The sequence below is a fragment of the Amphibalanus amphitrite genome, unplaced genomic scaffold, assembly GCF_019059575.1.
Source record: "Amphibalanus amphitrite isolate SeventyFive unplaced genomic scaffold, NRLGWU_Aamphi_draft 001861F_arrow, whole genome shotgun sequence".
Lineage (NCBI taxonomy): Eukaryota > Metazoa > Arthropoda > Thecostraca > Balanomorpha > Balanidae > Amphibalanus > Amphibalanus amphitrite.
The window spans coordinates 1-19,184 of NW_024883354.1; the positions used below are offsets into that span (position 1 = coordinate 1).

At 48.5% G+C, this 19,184-nt stretch overlaps 1 protein-coding gene and 1 long non-coding RNA gene across 2 annotated transcripts; one reads left to right on the forward strand and one right to left on the reverse strand.

Annotated features, from left to right (window-relative positions):
• Positions 1-81: 81 nt before the first annotated feature.
• LOC122375526 lies at positions 82-9,169 on the forward strand. The gene is made up of 4 exons (XR_006255416.1): positions 82-241; positions 1,698-1,792; positions 3,159-3,293; positions 7,611-9,169. It is a non-coding gene; the product is annotated as an uncharacterized LOC122375526 (long non-coding RNA).
• A 495-nt stretch (positions 9,170-9,664) lies between these two features.
• On the reverse strand, positions 9,665-17,059 carry LOC122375525 (protein FAM71B-like). The gene is made up of 3 exons (XM_043354978.1): positions 16,857-17,059; positions 12,569-13,259; positions 9,665-10,735 (listed from the first exon to the last, which is right to left on the reverse strand). The coding sequence occupies exons 2-3, from the start codon at positions 13,247-13,249 to the stop codon at positions 10,616-10,618; spliced, it is 801 nt and encodes a 266-aa protein (XP_043210913.1). The 5' UTR covers positions 13,250-13,259; positions 16,857-17,059; the 3' UTR covers positions 9,665-10,615.
• Positions 17,060-19,184: the final 2,125 nt, after the last annotated feature.

A 19,184-nucleotide genomic window follows, 5' to 3' on the forward strand; every position in this document is an offset into this window, starting at 1 on the left:
ATGTTTCGGTAAATCTACTGCTGGCTACCTGCAGGACGGTGGAACTATCAGTACCAGATATCACCACCAGGGTCTCTGTCCACAGCGCACTCCCGTCGCGTGCCGCCCCATGGCCCAGTGGATGTTCCTGTATCTGGATACCGACTCTGATGGTCAGCTGGAAGCGAGAGAGTTGTACGCCGTGGAGAGGGATGAAATGAGCCCTGTCTGAAGCCGTTCTGGACAGCTGCGACCTCAACAGGTAAGGAATGGGAGGCGGGTCCGGGGTCAGGGGTGGGGTGGGGGATATTTGAGGGGCATTCGTCCTTACTTTGTTCAGAGCTCTCTGGTTCATCGCATCCTCCTGGTTCTTGGTGGCTCGTGCGGCGGTCAACCCCACAAGGCAACTGGTGTGAGGACAGGTTCTCGCTGGGATGCACATCCGGGATGACCGTTTGAGCGGCAGGCCGGGCTGTCCCAAGGGACATTGCCTTCTCAGTTCACCGGAAGAGTCTCTGCCGCGTTGTAACATGCATGGCTAGTGACTACTTCCTATCCTATCATCCCATAGCTCTGCAGTGGTCTTTACAGACCGAAAGAGCCTGTTCACAACTAGGAAGACAAACAAGAGGTTTTGATAAGAACGACTAAGCGAGAACCGAGAGTGGGAAGGAAAAAGAGTGGGAAGGAGGGGTGAGGTGAATGATTGGATTGTTAATGAAAAGCTCTTATGGGGTCAGGGAGAGAGTGTGGAAAGAATAGACACACTCTGTTACCGTAGAATGTGGTAGCATTACGGTAGAATGTGAAAATGGGTCGATAGTGGAATCCGTTCACTTACTGCAGCGCCATCTGCCTCAGCGAGGCTGATTGTAAGTCAACCTTATTTGCTTGGGGCTTGGGCTACGCGCTTCACTATTCGGTGGCTGTTCGAAAGAGTTTAATATTGATTTTTTCGTACCACATACCTACAATAAAAATATAGAATATAGATAGGAGAAAAGCCAGAAATAAAAACACATAAAAACAGAATAAAAACACCTATAGAAAAATTAGCCCGGGACACCCTCGTTTTATCGCAAATAACTCGCAATAGTAATAACTGCCTGCCACAGGACGTACACAATTCAAGTCGCAGTGATGCCTTTCAGATCCACTACATTTGCATTTTTCATACCTCTCTCTCTCTCTCTCTCTCTCTCTCTCTCTCTCTCTCTCTCTCTCTCTCTCTCTCTCTCTCTCTCTCTCTCTCTCTCTCTCTCTCTCTCTCTCTCTCTCTCTCTCTCTCTCTCTCTCTCTCTCTCTCTCTCTCTCTCTCTCTCTCTCTCTCTCTCTCTCTCTCTCTCTCTCCTCTCTCTCTCTCTCTCTCTCTCTCTCTCTCTCTCTCTCTCTCTCTCTCTCTCTCTCTCTCTCTCTCTCTCTCTCTCTCTCTCTCTCTCTCTCTCTCTCTCTCTCTCTCTCTCTCTCTCTCTCTCTCTCTCTCTCTCTCTCTCTCTCTCTCTCTCTCTCTCTCTCTCTCTCTCTCTCTCTCTCTCTCTCTCTCTCTCTCTCTCTCTCTCTCTCTCTCTCTCTCTCTCTCTCTCTCTCTCTCTCTCTCTCTCTCTCTCTCTCTCTCTCTCTCTCTCTCTCTCTCTCTCTCTCTCTCTCTCTCTCTCTCTCTTACACACATTCTTCCCCTACATTGACATCTTTCTCACCTTTTCTCTCTCTCCCCACAGCGACATCTTCCTCACGACCAGAGAGTGGTGTACCTGCTTCCAGGCCGTACCGGCGCCCTGTAAGGACCGTCAGCGGGAGAACGCCGCCAGACTGGGTACGTGAGGGCGGACTGAATGTCAGTCTGCTTCTGTGTATATGCATGTGTGTCTCCCTACCAAAGACTAGCGGGAGAATGCCGCCAGACTGGGTAAGTCGGAGTGTAGCGAATGTCTGTCTGTCTCTGGGTAAATAACAATAACTAAAATAAAAAATAACATGTATGTATGTGTGTCTGGCAATCGGAGATCACCAGCGGCCAGACTCGGTACGTTAGAGTGTGGTGAATATCAATACATATATCTGTCTGTCTGTTTGCCGGTATATCTAACTGTCAATCTACACATGTCCTTATTACGGAGCGAGCGAAGCGAGCGTAGTCTTTCCTTAGATTAACGGAAATTTCTGAGTATGAGCGGCCGGCCGGCCGGCCGGCCGGCCGTGGTCACGCTTTTGCGAGGCTTATATCTCAGCAACCACTTGACCGATTTACACGCGGTAATTTTTGTAGGGTAGCTTCATTCCTTCTACCAAGTATTGGACTATTCCCGATGCATGTGGGTGACCCCTTATGCACGTGCCACGTGCAAAAACGAAGAGGTGTCAGTTTTGTAATTGTTGCAATATCTCGGTAACTACTTGGCCGATTGCGCTGAAAGTTGGCATGTAGGTAGGCACCCACTAGGCACTGCATATACATGTGCCAGAGTTGGGGTGCTGCTGCACGTGCGCACGTGCAGGGGTCGTTTCCAGATCTCGGGAACGGCTGGACCGATTGCGCTCAAATTTGGTACACGGTTAGGGACCGGTTAGTAGGGTGCCGTGCACAAGTCAGTTGGGACCCATTTTGCACGTGCGCACGTGCAGGGTGCCGCTTCCAGATCTCGAGAACGGCTGGGCCGATTGTGCCCAAATTTGGCACATCGCTAGAGACCAGTTAGTAGGGTGCCGTGCACAAGTCAGTTGGAGGTACCCCCTCGCAATTTCGCACGTGCAAGGCCCACCCTCTCGCTCGCTCCGTTAGTCGCCCCAAAAGGCGTTATACTGGTTTCTGTATGTCTTAACCATACCCAGCCTTCGGTTCCGGACCGAGCGTAACGTGGAATTGAACGTGACCGAGTTTATTGGTGACCCAACCTAAGCTGGCAACCCTGTTATGGAGAGTTTAATTCGCTGTATTAGTGAGTTAGTGGTCATCTTTGGTAAAACACGTATTATAACAATCCTGAATATCGTGAATAGGTAGTCCGCCTACCACGGCCTGGCTTTCTGTCGATGTGTCATGTTTGTGCATATACGAAGCAGGCGTAATTGTTTTGCGCTGCAATAAATTTAAGAAAATCGCCTTATCTGACGTTATCTAAGCTGACTTCCTCTGACCTACCCTGATCTAATATACCCTGACCTGCCCTGACCTGCTCCAGGAGCCTACACGCCGGCCTGCGACCAGGACGGTTTCTTCCGTCCGACCCAGTGCCACGGATCGCAGTGCTGGTGTGCTGACCGGTACGGTGTCGAACAGAAGGGAACCCGCACGCGGCGCGGCAACACCAGATGCGGTACGTTCGTACTCAGATGTCGGTAAAGTGTTACTCATAAATCAAGAATGAAAAAGCACAAGCATTTGTCCCCTGACTTCTGCAGTCTGCTTACCGCTAGGTTTATAATCCGTCATTTATTTATTTATTTATTTATTCATATCGCCGACGGGAGGACCCATTAAAAGACGAAGTCTCACTTTTAAAACGAATAAGTTACATGCATAGGTACAAAGACGACACACTCGGGTAGGTATACATATAATAAAAGACCAATAAATATACGGCCGGTAAAAAAAAATAAAAAAAGATATAAAAGATAGAAGGTAACTATAAATAAAAATAAGAATAAGAATACTCAATAGAGTGCGATAAGTGACAACAAGGATGACGACAAGATGCCAGTAAAATGCTAGTAAATGAAATGAATGAACCTGCCAGGCAGGCTCATCGAATACAGCGAGGCATTTCCATTAGCGTCACATTTCTGCCACAAAATGTCTGACGCTGCTACGGAATGTGAAAATACCGTCGCAGAACACGTCCACCGCGGGAAGTCTCTCTACAAGCCGGTTGAGCTGCCTCGGCAGCCTTGTAAATAAACCGTTTTTCATTGCGTTCACCCTTGCAAATGGCACATGCAGCAGCGCACTCGCCTGTTGCCTAGTTGCGCGGATAGGCACACTAAGCGAGAACGCCTGCAGCAAGAGTGCGGACTTAATTCTGCCTCTAAGCACGTTGCGAACAAACATGATATCGTGCTGCACCAGCCTGGCAGATACGGAAGTGAGGTTAAAATGTTTCAGCAAATCGGCATATGAGATGGAAGTTGAGCGATGATGACAGTTGGCGTTCAGCCACATTAAAAACTTGTGTTCGATCCGGCCAATCCTGTCGAGATGCACTGCGGCGGCTCCACTCCAAATTACACTGCAGTATTCCATGTTGGAACGAACATAGGCGAAGTATGATACCATGACAGATGATACATTGAGATTGGGATGTCCTCCCGGGGTAGCCCTTTGAAACGATCTGATTAGGACACCCAAAGCACGATTTGTTTTTGATACCATCTGATGAACGTGGGGTCCGAATGTAAGTTTTGTGTCCAAAATAACGCCCAAATCTCGAATTTCGTTCACATGTTCCAAAACCGTGCCTCCGATTGAATATGCCGTGACCAGTGGTTTTGTTTTTAGAGTCATTCTGAACGTTTTGCATTTTGATGGGTTTAGCCTGAGATGCCAAGTTTTCGACCACTGGTGCAGACGTTCAAGATCTCCTTGTAAGCTTGTTGCATCTTTTGGACAGGCTATTTTGCGATAGATTTTGGCGTCGTCAGCAAAAAGAAGTACCCGGGAGGACATCCCAACAGACAGGTCGTTGATGAAGAGCGCGAAACACAGAGCAGAAATTACGCCGCCTTCCGGGGTGCCGGATGTGACACAGCACCAATCCGAACACTTCCCGTTCACCACAACGCGCTGCTGCCTATTGTTGAGGTATGACGTCAGCCAGCTCAGTGCCGAACCTGATATGTGATATGACGTTTTAAGTTTGTGAATTAAAAGACGATGATTGACACTCTGAAAGGCGGCTGAGAAGTCTGTATACACACAGTCGGTTTGGCACTGTTCGTCAATCGAGTTGTATGCGGCGCTGAGCAGTGTGGCCAGGTTCGTTGCACACGACCTGCCTGGGACAAAGCCGTGCTGCTCGGGCGATATAGCGGGGGTCACATGTCGAAGCAAGCTGAGGTAAACAACTTTCTCAAGGACTTTACCGAAGAGTGGTATGAGTGACACGGAGCGATAGTTGGCAGGGTCCTTGACACTACCTTTTTTGAACAGTGGTACGACATTGGCTTTCTTCCAGTACGTCGGAAAAACACCTTGGCTCAGAGAGAGCTTGCAGATCTTAGTAATTGGAACTGACAGCGCGCCGCTGCACTCCCGTATGATACGGGCGCTTATGCCATCAGGGCCACAGGCCTTATTTACGGGTATGTTTTCCATGATATTTTTTACCAGATCTGCATTGCATTCGAAATGGGTCAAAGGTGACAAGTTGTAAGACGGACACTGGGGTAGTACGGTCACAGGAGAATCGGTAAATTTGGCCGCGAACGCCCTGTTGAGTGCATTCGCTTTGTCTGTGTCGTCCGTGACCTCTACACCGTCTACTTTGAGAGCTGATAGACCTTTAGTTCCGCTTTTGGTACACTTTAAGAAAGACCAGAACCGTTTTGGATTTGTTTTGAATTCGACTGTGAGTCCAACTAAATAGTCGCTGTATTTTTTGTTTGCTAAGTTCCTAAATTCTCGTCGCTTGTTTCGAAATATCTGTTCGGTCTCCTCGCACCGATTACGTTTCAGTCTGCGAAAGGCAGTCTCTTTCTCTCGCAGCAGATCACGCAAGCCACGGTCGAACCAAGGTGGGTACAGGGGGGCGACACGGCTATTCGCGCAATGTATTCAGTTATGGGCCGCGCGGGGCCTCGCGATGACGCGGCTGGAGGCAACTGCTCAGCGCGCTAGGATACTTCTGGCGGGGCCGGGCGCTGAACGGTGTGCAATGAATGGGTTATGGGCGGGCGGACAGAGATAAGGTATTGAATTTGAATTGACATCAGCAATCGGGTGGGGAGGGAGAACGTTTCTAATCGAGCTTGGGATGGGGAAAGCCGAAAATGTCACGATCGGATCATAGCTCCGACAGGGCCGGGTGCCGTACCATGTGTAATATATTTAGGCGGGCAGACAGAGATCAGTTATTGGATTTAAATTCACCTTACCATCGGTTTCTGGTGGTGTTTGAAGACGTTTTTAGTCAAGCTCGGGGTCGGGCAACCCACTGGCGGATCCAGGGGAAGGCATTTGGGGCAAATGTCTTCCCCACAACCGGGGCAGCGCCAGAAATCGCTTTTCGAGAATAAAAGAAAACTTCACAACTATTCTGAGGAAATGTTGGTTAATCACACTGCACAGCAGTGCGCAAGAAATCGAAATCCGAGCTTCTTTTTTTTAAATTAATTCGGAAAAAAAACCTTTTTGAGGTTAGCCCCCGCAGTGTCCAAGACCGCTTCCTTATCCGCCAGTTGTGAATAAGTCTGAATGAAGTCACGGTCGATACCGAGCTTCGGCGGGACCAGACGCCGCATACATTGTACGTACCTACGTACCTACAATGAAAAGGCGGACAGACTCCTGACCCCACATCCTACTGCTGTGACCCGTGCTTCTGTGGGTGAAGCACTGAAGCATCACGGAATCCCACAGGACCTGCGAGTCGACGAGGTGGCCGCTTTGGCCGCCGGGTACTGCAGCTCCCTGGAGTTGCCTGGGACCGATGGTAAAACAGCAGCTCCGGCGGTGCCCCTATGAGCCGTAATAATTAGTGAATTCCCGTAATGTAGAGATCATATCCTCTATGATTTCCATTACGGTTTTATATTCCTAAGCAATATGACAGACCAATTATGCTTGCCTACGTAATCAGGCATTACCTCTGATGGTTAAACGCTCAGTACAACATGCGTTGTCTGTCAAACAACAATCGACGATGGGATCCTTTCTCGAATCATCTCTTAAACCATCGGTTGTCGATTCACCCACCCCGTTTCCCTAAAAATAGACGGTCAGATTCGGCCTGGGTCCTTACGAGTTACGACCCCTCTGGATTCGCCAGAGACGGGATCGGGTCGCCGTTATTGCACTCGTCTTAGTGTCTTTAGATACATACAGCTTCGACCATGGACGTCGGACGGAGTGATCGTTCTACGAATGTACGCACCATCCAGGCCTAGGATGCATCGAGGTTTATAAGACTGCAGTCTGTAGATCAATCAGCATAACAATGGTGGTATGCAACCACATTAGAAGATCTCTCCGGCTCCCGCAACGTTCCAACGCCCCTCCTTTATGCATTCGCCCGATGTGTCCGCCGAGCCGGCTTGCCTCCAATGACGTCATCGGCCGGCCGGCGGCGTTCAAGGTCAAACGGCTGGTGTCCTTACCTGGAGTTCTATAGCCTTGGGTGGGTAGTTCCTCTTTATATCAACGACAGGTATGCAGTCGCTGATGACTGCATTCAAGAGGTCGTAGAATGCGTCTACTGCTGCGTCCACATGCATACTGTCCAACACGGTCCATGGCAATAATTGTAACGACACACGCATTCTATCGAAGTCAGCTTGTTTGTAGTTGAAAGCTGAACGCCTGGTATTAAGTAGCATATGACAACATTTGAAATCTTACAATCGGCTGCTTCGCTCATATTGTTCTAACACCGTCTCTGACAGGAACTTGAACATCATTAATTCGTTTTTTCCTCCGACAGATGGCGAGACCTCTCGCTATGACGCCGATTTCAACATCGCCGACGAAGACGATGAGGACAATTACGTCGTGGATGGCAGCGGCAGCGGACCTCTGCTTGAGTTCTAGATGGCGCTGATGTCGCCCACACCGGCCCAACGTCATCTAGCGTGGCGTTTTCAGTGGTACAGGTGGCGCTATCGGCGATATAGGTGGCGCTGTAACCGGTAAAGGCGGCGCTGTCGTCGGTATAGATGGCGCTATCGCCGGTATAGAGGGCGCTACGTGTGGAGCGTCATCTTTGTCCAGTGGCACCACCTGTGCTATGCGCCGCCCCTCTCTCCCGGCAGCTAATTGGGCTCTGTTAGCGGTCACATGACCCCGCCCTCTGCATTCCCTCATTATTGGGGAAGCTTAGTTTGAGTTTTAGCGAGAACGGAACGATAAGGAACTGACCCGAATGATCCTCTGTCTCTACAGAGTGATGTGTAACGTCTGTAAGGGTCGGATGGCGTTCATTAAACATTCCAAATCGACATTTGTGACTGCATGTCACATTGCTGAGACTGCTTCACCATTTTACCTCTTTCCTAACCTATGCTGTTCTTCGTCCGTTTCTTCGCCTTCCTCCCTCCCTCCCTCCTATTGCTTGTTTTTTTTTTGCTATTTTCGTTCCTTCGGTAGTAAACAGAAACTTGCGGCAGCTAACTACTTGAGCAAAACTGTATGCACAGCACTGTGCATACAGTTTTGCGTATCGTAGTACCCTTCCGATTACATGAGGTCAAAAGCACTTCTTAACTCAATGTGCTACACATTCCATTATTTCGCCGTCCATTTGTGCTTTTAGTTCGCCTCAGTTATGACGTCATATTGTGACGTCACAGTGTACGGACCGCCGTCGGTGTTTGGCGTCGAAAAGGTCTTGCAGGTGTCTCAAACGCTCTCTTACCATTTCGGCCGCATGTGTGAGGTCACTGTGTGTCGCGCGTATGACGTCACTTTTAGCCGCATGTGACGTCACCGCTTATGATGACGTAACCAGGTGTTTTCGAAAGCACCAGTAGTGTTGGCAAGCAATGCAGTGTACGTTTTTGAAACTGAAAAATCTTTGCAAAATTGTTTCCTGATGCTTTGCTTTTATTCAAGTTTTGTATTAATTGCGCAACAATTGAAAACCGTGAGCGGTGATAATATGTTACTAAAGTGACATGAGATATGCTTTCACCTTAAAGTTCTAACAGCCTTACAGTCAAAACTCCAGGATATCTGAATCATGTGCTTGCGTCCTCAGTTTAAGGCTAAACCGAGCCAGAAGCTGCTCATTTGCGACTTGATGTAAGCTAACGTCCAATAATTGGCGAATCCGAATGTGCGTTTGGATGCTCTAGAACGTAGCAATCAGAACACAGTAGATACACGCAGAGCCATCTGTTCGGTGTCTACCGCTTCGCAGAGTCGTGGCGCGGCCCCGGAACGTCGTGCTCCAGCCATCCGCGGGCTGGTAGATCGCTCTACTTAACCACGAGTCGGTAGACTCGTTTCGATTCCGTGCCATTGTATAATATACTACTAACTGACTGTGTGTTGTGAATTGGACAGTGCTCGAGGCCCTCGAAGTCGAGTCGAGGGTATTATAATTAGTCGAGGAGTTGTTCTATCACCTTTTAATATGAATACCGATCAAATATGGAGCACCGAGTGGCCATATCAATTTCTTTAGCTAAGTTAGACTAGAAGAGTTAGACATTTTGTTTCTCTCACAGACAATGACAATACAAAAACAGTGTAAATAAGACCAGACGTTTCGACAACAAAGTGCCTTCGTCAGTGGAAAACAACATGTAGGCCTTACAACGATAAAAGGCTTGACCGGTTGTCTTCTATATTTTATCGATGTAAAGCCTATATCTTGTTTTCCATTGACGAAGGCACCTTGTTGTCGAAATGTCTGGTCTTATTTACACTGTTTTTGTATTGTCATTCTTTAGATAACACTCTATTTCTATGTTTTAGGGGGACTCTTTTGCGTTAAAAGTTGTCCTTAAGGTGTGTTCTATAAATCGATCAAACTAGTGCAGTATTGAGCATTTATTGGACGGAAAATCCGACACTACGGATAGGTAGTAAGCGAGACATATTGGACACATGCATAAATGTCGGTTGTGATGTACAGAACATACTGCAAGAAAACATTATAAGTGGATAGTATTATGCTACAGAACACACTAACTAGTGAATGCTCAAGATGTGGAAACGAACAAATCTGTCAGCATTCACCAGTGGGTCAATTGTAAGACATTTTTTTTTCGGTCAAACGAAATCAAACTATGAAATTAGACGACCACTGACAATGCTATCTGCATTCGTAGTGCTTTCCACCTTGCTTTCGAGGGTAAAGGCGCTACAAAAACGGAGACACTTCACACTCTCGTGATATCTCCAATACAACTAACACTGTACAGTGTACCTACTAAGTAACATTCATATAACATGCTTTTATCCTATCTCCACATCCCGTAGGGGTACACAACTACAGCAGCATAACACTAATGACAAGGTCATCCACGAAGTTTGCGCCATGTTTATACTGAACATCCAGTCTCCAAACACTGACGTTCTTTGAGACTCGGACCCTGTGGTGTCCAGCCGTCCTCTGGCGATCAACAGAGAGGTTCCAGAACACGGAACAGCTGTAGTATAAACAGTGGGACGTAAAATACGCCTATACGTGGTCGCCATATACCTACAGCGCGGCGATGCTGTCAGCCAACCGTGAGTTTTGTGAAGGAGGGTCTTCCAGCCAGTCGAATGAGCTGATTTTAAGAAGTTTTAAAGCGATTGCTTGCTTATTCTGGTAATATAACCAAATTGAGGTGTAGGTATCTGAAAATAAATCGTGCTCAGAAACAACTATGTATATTCTAAATCTATGTAGAGCCTGAAGTTGTGTTTCTTTTTTCGATAACTATCAGTGAAATATATGAAAACCTCAAAACTATAGTTATGTGTCTTCCTTTTTACGCATTACCCTTGAATAGTGCCAAACACTTCTTGGAAAACGCCCTTCTTCACTGTTGGAGTGCAGAGGTCGTCAAACCACGAGCCGAAACATCCGTGCCGCTCAAAGCACATCACTCGGCTGACCTGAAAGGTGAGAGCCACAGTGAGATTAAGTACCGATATCAACAGCTGCGATACACACGGAAAACACAAGCTGACAGGGTGTGCCAAGTGCTATATATAATACTCGTATGTGTCCCAGTTTCAAAGGGGTCATCTGTGTAGAGGCCAGCCTAGATGGATGGTGCTTAGCGTTAGGGACTTGCGCATATGGACTAAACAGTATTAACCCGCGCCCCACTGGGGTCTGTGTATAACCCGCCCTACTGGGGGGGGGCTATTCATAGCCCCCCCTCCTAACTCCGAAACTACTGGGTCGATCGTCAAAATTCAAACGGCGTCTGATAGCCCCGGAAAAACTGTCGAGCGAAACCTAATTTCATTGACCTCGAGGTCATCGATGACGTCACAGGTCAGGTCAAAGTAAAAATTATTAGCATTTTGGCTTGTTCACATTTTGGGCTCTGGCCGCCGTCTTACAAGTCAGATCATGCTCATTTTTGGTTTCCACACTCGTGAACAGATACTTTAGATACCTTGAGGGTACCAAACTTGTACTTTGATTTTCAGGTCAGGGTCAGGTCATCACAGGTCACGGAAATATTATATCATGCGTCGGTCACGTGACACATGTTTTATGGTCCGTTTAGGCCATATATTTCGAATTTGATGTCGTCTGTGTCATTTGAGGTCATTTTGAGTCGAATTTAGCTTAGGTCAGGTCACTTTCAGGTCAAAAAAGGTCAAATATTGAAGTTAAAATTTTTCAACAAAAAAGGTGTCTATTGGATGCAGTTTGAGCTCAGGAACACGATGGTGCCATTTATATTGGTGTACGATGTCAAATACGTACTGAAAAATTGATTTGAAAAATTAATAATTGTGAATTTTTTGCAATAATGCGTATAACTTGGCCATTTTTGAAGATATTTAGCTAAAACTTGCTATAGTTAGTCATAATCATGCGTTCTGTCACATATTTTCCGGTTTTTTTCGAAAAGTCAAAAACTTTTTGAAAAAAATACAAAAATATAAATTTTGAATATTATTATATGAAATTTTCGAAAATTTCGAAATTTTGAAAATCCGAGATAGCAGTTTGATAGCACGGTCAATTCTGAGTCCTTTCATGCAAAGAAATTGGATCTAGCTTAAAAACTGAGCTCTTGGGAGCGATTGCCGTGGTTCAATGTTTTGCGTCGAAATCGGACGAACATGACGTCACTCTGACGTCATTTCCGGCCGACCTATGGTAGCTACGAAGTTCAAATTTTGACACAAGGTGTCAAATTGATGCAGCTAAGGGTACCGAAAGCTTGGCGTCGATCCGTCAAGCGGTTTGAAAGTTATTGCGGAAAAACGGGAGGGGGGCTATAAATAGCCCCCCCCCAGTGGGGCGCGGGTTAAACCACGCCTAACGTTCAGGAAACCAGCCCGTACTGGGCTTCACCAGCATCCAAACATGGCCCACATTTGTCGAATTGCTTACCCCAAATCCCACAATAACCCAGCCTGCATGAAGCTTACACCAAAATCCCATAAAAGCCCAGATTGGGTCACGTTTATCCCAACATCCCATAAACACCCAAATTGATCGACGCTTACCTCGAAGTCCGCAAATAGCCCAGATCACTCACCCTGACATCAGGGTTGCTACAGAAGGTGACTACACCCTGCGCACAGGATATTGCCCAGATCTGTCGAAGTATGCTCCAAATCCGCCAATAGCCCAGACCACTTACCCTCACGTCGGGGTGGCTGGTGCTAAATATAACAGTTGACTACTCTATACGTACAGGAATTAGCCCAGATCTGTCGAAGTTTGCCCCAAACCCGCAATTAGCCCAGACCACTTACCCTTACATCGGGGTTGCTGCAACAGTTGACCACACCCCACGTACAGGGGGATACCGTCGCCGCCGGCGACTTTGTGCTGCTCTGAAACTTCACCGACGTATCGTCGAAGATCGCGAATGACAGGGCCGGCCGGGCGGGGGGCAGCTCTCCAAAACTGCTGTAGTCGTAGTCGTAGTCGTAGTCGTATTCCTCAGAACTGCCTGCGGAGGCGAAGGCGGATCCTGCGGAGGCGAACGCGGAACCAGAGGAGGCGACAGCAAAGGCGCCTCGCCCGCTCGAGGATGAGGCGCTCCCGCCAGAAGCGGTTGCTCGGCCGGCGGTGGCGCCAAAAGGTCCCGCGCGCGCCACCGCCGAGCCAGCGCGCGCCGAGGCTCGCGCCCTTCCGAAGCGTGGCGCCACTCCTCCGAAGCGCGGCGCGACGCCGGCCCGAGCGCGCCCTCTTGCCGAACGGGCGACCACTCCCACTCCGCGCGGTGGCACGCTATCAGCACGCGCCAAAATTCGGCGCGCGCGCGCCAGCTGGCGACGAGTCGCGAAAGACATTCTTCTTGTTGGCGGTTTCTTTTCGGAGCGAATGGTGGTAGAAATCTGCCGTGTGGGCTCCTCCTTTTGAGGAGCAGAAGAGGAGCTGACGAGGACCGTACACAGGCCCAGCAGTAGCAGCAGTCGGCACAGCCTCATGGCAGCCACTCTGGAATCATACAGGAGAAGAAGATAAAAACACCGTAGTCACCCAACTTAGGTTTAGGGATGAAGCTGCCTAATTCCAACAATTATGTAGAGGTTGTTATGGAGCTCAAATAAGTGGGCATTGTGCCCACTTATTACATACATGGTGTCGAGTGATTTCAATTGACGATACAGACCCATATTTCTAGTCATCAATTCTTGAGCCCATATTCCTAATCCTATGACCTAATTCAGTACCTACATATTTAATAAAGTCTCTTGGCGATCATAACTAGATAAATAATAACCGATCTGTTGGCGATCGGTCACTTTTACGCGAGCTATGCAATACTCGTAAAAGCCAGGGATCCGTTCGACACCGTCCCCTCCCCCAAAATGCGAGGATAGATTTCTCGAGACTCGATGTTTTTTGTGAAATGAACGGCAATGCACTTGTAAGGAAAGTGCAGTGGCAGTGCAGTGGCATACAGAAGTGAGTGCACGTGATTCATGACCACATATTTTCCTGCTATTGACATTTGCCAGCAGCGGATATGGTAAACAACAGTCTAATGACACGAACTAGGATATACATGATGTTTGGTGGTTTCACGTACCAGCTTCAGAGAATAATGCGTCGACTTTTTAGGTAGCTGTATAGTGTACATAGGAACAACGACGGATATGTTTTTTTCAAATAAAAGGTAGGTAAATTACATGTGTGCCACTGGGTTGCACCATTGTGTGCAGCATGGCGCATGCGAATAAAAACAACAATCAGCACACACGAAACCCTTCAAATATTCTTCTTCGTTAAATTTGTCAATAAAATTACACCTCTTTATTTTCACTCGAGGTTTCAAGACAAATAATCAAAGGAGGAACTGAAACAACGGAAACATCGAAACGTGAATTAGTAGGCGCGTTGTTTTGGGCTGTGATAAAAAGCACACTAGCATGAGTTCTTTTCTTTAAAAAAAGCAAGCGGAAATTAGGATTAAGGATGGTGTGTAGGATTGGAACATATATTCCAAAAGCGTAATGATTTGAGCAGAGCGAGGCGTGACATGTCATTAAAATCTATGGAATGAAAGATGCACTGACAGTGGATAGCAATCGATACCGACGGTATGTTCCCAGAAGGGTTGTCGTGCATTCCTCTAACCTCGGCTGAGCTATCACCCAGAAGATAGACGATTTACGTATATTCCGGGCGATGCACTGTTTAATCGATAGGGTGGTTGTCACTTTATGGCTTACATAAGCTCGTATTACCTGCATATGAACGTACAGCCCACCGCTAAAGTAATGTAGGGTTTTACCAATCTCAACGATTGGCTTTGACTGGCGATTGTTTAATGCGGAGTGATCGAAAAGAAGATGTCAGTAGCTAAAATTGTAGCTGCAAGGGTGACGATACATATAAGCTACATTCAAAGTTTCATTGTAGTCTGGTTAACCCGCGCCCCAGTGGCGGTCTCGGCCAACTTCGCCCTAGTGAGGGGGGGGGGGGGGCATATGTTACCACCCACCTCTAACTCAAAAACTAAGAGGGCTAGAAAGACGCGGTAAAAAGCAGTCGATAGCTCTCAATACGTACGTTTGAAAGTATTTCGGTCATTTTTTACCTTAGAGCAATATTGGGGTCACCAGAGGTCATCAAAGGTCAAAATTTGCCAATTGTCATTATATTTTTCAGAAAACATGCCGCTATCTCAGGAACTATGGTAGGTAGAAAAACGCATGGAAAAGCAATCGATAGCTTTTGAACTCTTCTTTTGAAAAGGTTATTATCAATATTGTCCTCAGGTCAACGGTTTAGCCTCCAGAGGGCAAAAACTCCAAAAATAGCTGTTTTTACGAAAAGTGTTTTTCGACAATAACTTTCGACTACAAAAAGCCACGACATTTCTATTGCCAGAATCGTGTTCCTCTCACCGAGACGCGTCGAATGAACTATAATTTGACCTTGAAAGGTCAACTTAAAAATTTGACCTCAGGTCAAGGTCATGACCTGACCGGAAAAGGTCATGTTGCATATCAGTCGATGCGTCTCAACAAGACAAACACAATGAGACCATCCCCAGCGTTCTATCTCTTTCCAATCGCGAGTTATTGGCAAAAAACTGTTTGTAGCCTCAAATGACCTCGGATGACCTTTCTAGAGGCTATCAGCAAAAATGACACCTTGGTCATCACGAGTGGACTAAATCGTTGTGATTCTGAAATATTTGGACTGTTCCTAATTCCTATGTGTACACACGGATCTAGAGGCATTTTGATTTTTCTCCATTGACTTGTAATGGAAAGGTCATGCCACTGACCTGACCTTAGGTCACGGATATAAAAAATCCGAGATATACAAATTGTAGGCTCCCATAACAGCATGCAATCCACCAAGTTTAAAACCTTTCTGACAAACACTGCAGGCTGGACATGATTGCAAACTTTTTTTAAGGCTTGGTCAGTTAACTTGACCTGGTGACCTGACCTGACATGACCTGGGGTCACAAATTTCACACATTGTCCAAAATTGACGTACCAAAAGCTACCCCAAGCGGCGCGGCGCTACGCGCCGCGGTTTTTTATTCACACGCGAAAAACGCGACAGGGTGGTAACATATGCCCCCCCCCCCACTGGGGCGAAGGTTAATCGTTCCTAAGCTTCAGAAGCAGAACATACCCATGACTGAAACCCAACATTACTTCTGCTGTGGACTGTACATACCTATCGACGGGAAATGCAACCAAAAACGACAGGTAATGCACGAACTAGATATCGAACTAGATACTAGATATAATAGTAGACCTACGTGTACGTACAGCATTGTAAGGCAAGAGGTGTACCTAATACAATTTGTGATCGTTGAATACGAACGAACATGCTATAGGTAAGGGTGCGTTCGGAGAGGCAGATTCCCGGGGAATATTCCACGCCGGCATGAAATTTCCGCCGAATGTGCCGTTCGGAGAGCGATTCCCGGGGAAAGTTCCGCGGAACGGACGCGGAAAGCGCGGAATCTAAAAAGCATCTCACGCGTCGTTCCCGTGAAGATGGCGGCGCCCATCAATATGCTCGAGTGAGTATATTATTGAATATAAATGGCTATTTCTTGCGTTTGTTTCCACCCTGATCAGTTTTATTGCAAATCCAACAATTGATAATGCTTACTCAGTTGTGTGATTGTCCTCTGAATCAATGAAAACGATAATTTGAAGTGTTGTGTTGTGTGTGTTTGGGGTGGGGTGGGGGGGGGGGGAGGGGCACAGTATATATTTTTATTGACTTTTTGAAAATAATTGTGATTTTTCTTAGTTGTTCTTTCTTCAAGAGCTTCAGAGGGAGTCAGAGCAAGAGCAAGAGCATTGGGCCAACCCAAATAACCCAAACAAAATCCCACGAACTCAACTTGGCGCAGTAGCGTCGATCCTTGAAATTGGCGGTATGGAATGTCCCTCTCCGAAGGCAACACGGGGAATTTTCACGATGACGGGGAATATTCCGCGCTCTCCGAACGCACCCTAAGTCTCTATCATTACACTATTTGTCCGATATTTGGATCAAAGTATGTTTCTCTCCGCTTGTAGGCATTCGTCATGGTTTATCCACAATTTTTACCTTTTTATATTGTAGGGGCAGCGCTGGGTAGTCACTATCTCTCCTTCTATTTTGACCCAGGTCAGGTCAGGTCAGGCCAGGTCACTGATCACAGCGGGGTCGTCGCTTGCACACTGTACCACAGTCACAGTTCTGCAGACTATGTTTTACCGCAGTTACCACCGCCAGGCGCGGTCTTCCACTGCTACAGACTAACTGTTTATAAATTACTTACGCTGACGAGTCGTCCTTGTGTGATTCTAGTGATCTCCGACAGGTGGCAGCAGTGATCAGAGAAGTCCAACGTATGGCGGTGATTATTGGAACTGCTTGTGCTTCCAATAATCGCCGGCAGGTCGTAACGGCTCACCGGGAAACCGCGGTCCTGCGTCAATGGTGGAACTTTGACGAGCTGCACTATGATAGGACGTTGAAACGACGGCTGATTCATCAATGATTGTGCTTAAAATCAGCACTCTACTTACGTATTTGACCCCCAGCCCCTGCTGGGCTAGGGGTCCTGGATTCAGTGGTGGATCCAGGGGGGCATGGGGGCCATGCCCCCCCTTGGGCCTCCCGGGGGGCACCATCACGGCCGGGGCAGCACAGGCCCACCAAGGGCACCACAGGCCCGCCAGGGGCACCACAGGCCTGTCAGGGGCACCAAAGGCCTAGCAAGGGCACCACGGGCCAGTCAGGGGCACCTCAGGCTTGTCAGGGCCCAGGGGCACCACAGTCCTTCCAGGAGCACCACAGGCCTGTCAGATGCACCCAAAACCTAGCAGGGGCACCACAGGCCTGTCAGGGGCACCACTGGCATCGCAAGGGCACCTTGGGCCCGTCAGGGGCACCACAGGCCTGTCAGGGACACCACTGGCCTCGCAGGGATGCACATTGGGCCCGTCAGGGGCACCACGTGCCTGTAGGGGACACTTCAGGCTTGTCAATGGCACCACAGTCCTGTCAGGGCTCAGGGACACCGGCGGCCTAGCACGGGTATCACAGGCCTGCCAGGGGCACTACCGGCCTAGAAGGGGCATCACCAGCCTCGCAGGGGTACCATGGGCCTGTCAGGGGCACCGTGGGCCTGTCGTTGGCACTTCAATCTTGTCAGGGGCACCAGTCACCATGGTCCTTCCAGAGGCACCACAAACCTGTCAGGGGCACTTGCGGCCTAGCAGGGGCACCACAGGCCCACCAGGGGCAACACACAAAAAAATTAAAAAAAAAAACTGAAAATAGGCACCATCACAATGAAGTGGCCGAAATCCGTTGAGCTTTTAATTTTGGGTATAGGTAGGGACACCACTTTGATTCGATTCCCTTGGAGTTTTCCTGGATCCGCCACTGCCTGGATTTCCACGCTCTGCTGAAAGGGGGGGGGGTGTTGAACACCCCCTTCTAACTCGGCTCCTGGGCCAAGTAGTGATACGCGGAAGGCCAGGGCCTCGTCTAAGGAATTTTCACTGGGGGGGGGGGGGCAGATTCTTCGCCAATAGCTTCTATACGACTGCAACATGTTGCAAACTGCTTTTGCCACTCGTACTTACAAAACTCATGTCTCCCCTGATGACGTCGCGCACAACGCCCCTTTACTGATGACGAGCTCTGTAGACAGTGACGTCACACTAGCGCTGTAGACGGTGACGTCACACTAGCGCTGTATGTAGACGGGGACGTCACACGGCCGCTGTAGACGGTGACGTCACACGGGCGCTGTAGACGGTGACATCACACTAGCGCTGTAGACGGTGACGTCACAGGGTACTGTGGGCGGCGCAAGGGTCGACGTTGTGGCCACTCCCCGGCGAGCCGCCACCATGGCCGGACGCTCGTGTCTGGCCGGTCGGCCTTCCTCACTGACCGTGCTGCCGATACTTCTTGCTTTCGTACGCTCGATGAATGCCGACAGCTTTTCTCATTTCCCACCAGAACTTTTGGACAGGTCGAACACCGGGTCGGTGACGTTTCCACCCGAGGCGTTCGAGTTTGACTACATCTCCAAAGGCTCTCAGAGGTACGCTGACCACATGCGCTACCGCACCCTGACCGGCATCTCACTATGCAATTGTCGGCTTCGCTGTCTGGCCGAACCGCGTTGTCTGGGCTACGAACATCACATGGGAAGCAGGACGTGCGGTCTTACCGACATCCTGCTGCCGGCGGACGTCACCCAGGAGACGGTGGAAGAGTGGAGCACGGGCCGGCGTCGTGGCATCAGCTGGCTGGGCCAGCCGTGTCATCAGGACACCGACTGCTCCATTTTTGCTAGCGAGCCGGATGGCGTGGAGTGTAATGCAAACGGCTTCTGCTCCTGTCGCCAAGGATGGGAACTTTCTGGCAGGCTGC

Coding starts and splice junctions, on each gene's coding strand:
- LOC122375525 (XM_043354978.1), bottom strand. CDS start 13,249: ATGAGGCTGTGCCGACTGCTGCTACTGCTGGGCCTGTGTACGGTCCTC. Junction 10,736..12,568: donor GCAGCAACCCCGATGTAAGG/GTAAGTGGTCTG, acceptor CTCACCTTTCAG/GTCAGCCGAGTGATGTGCTT.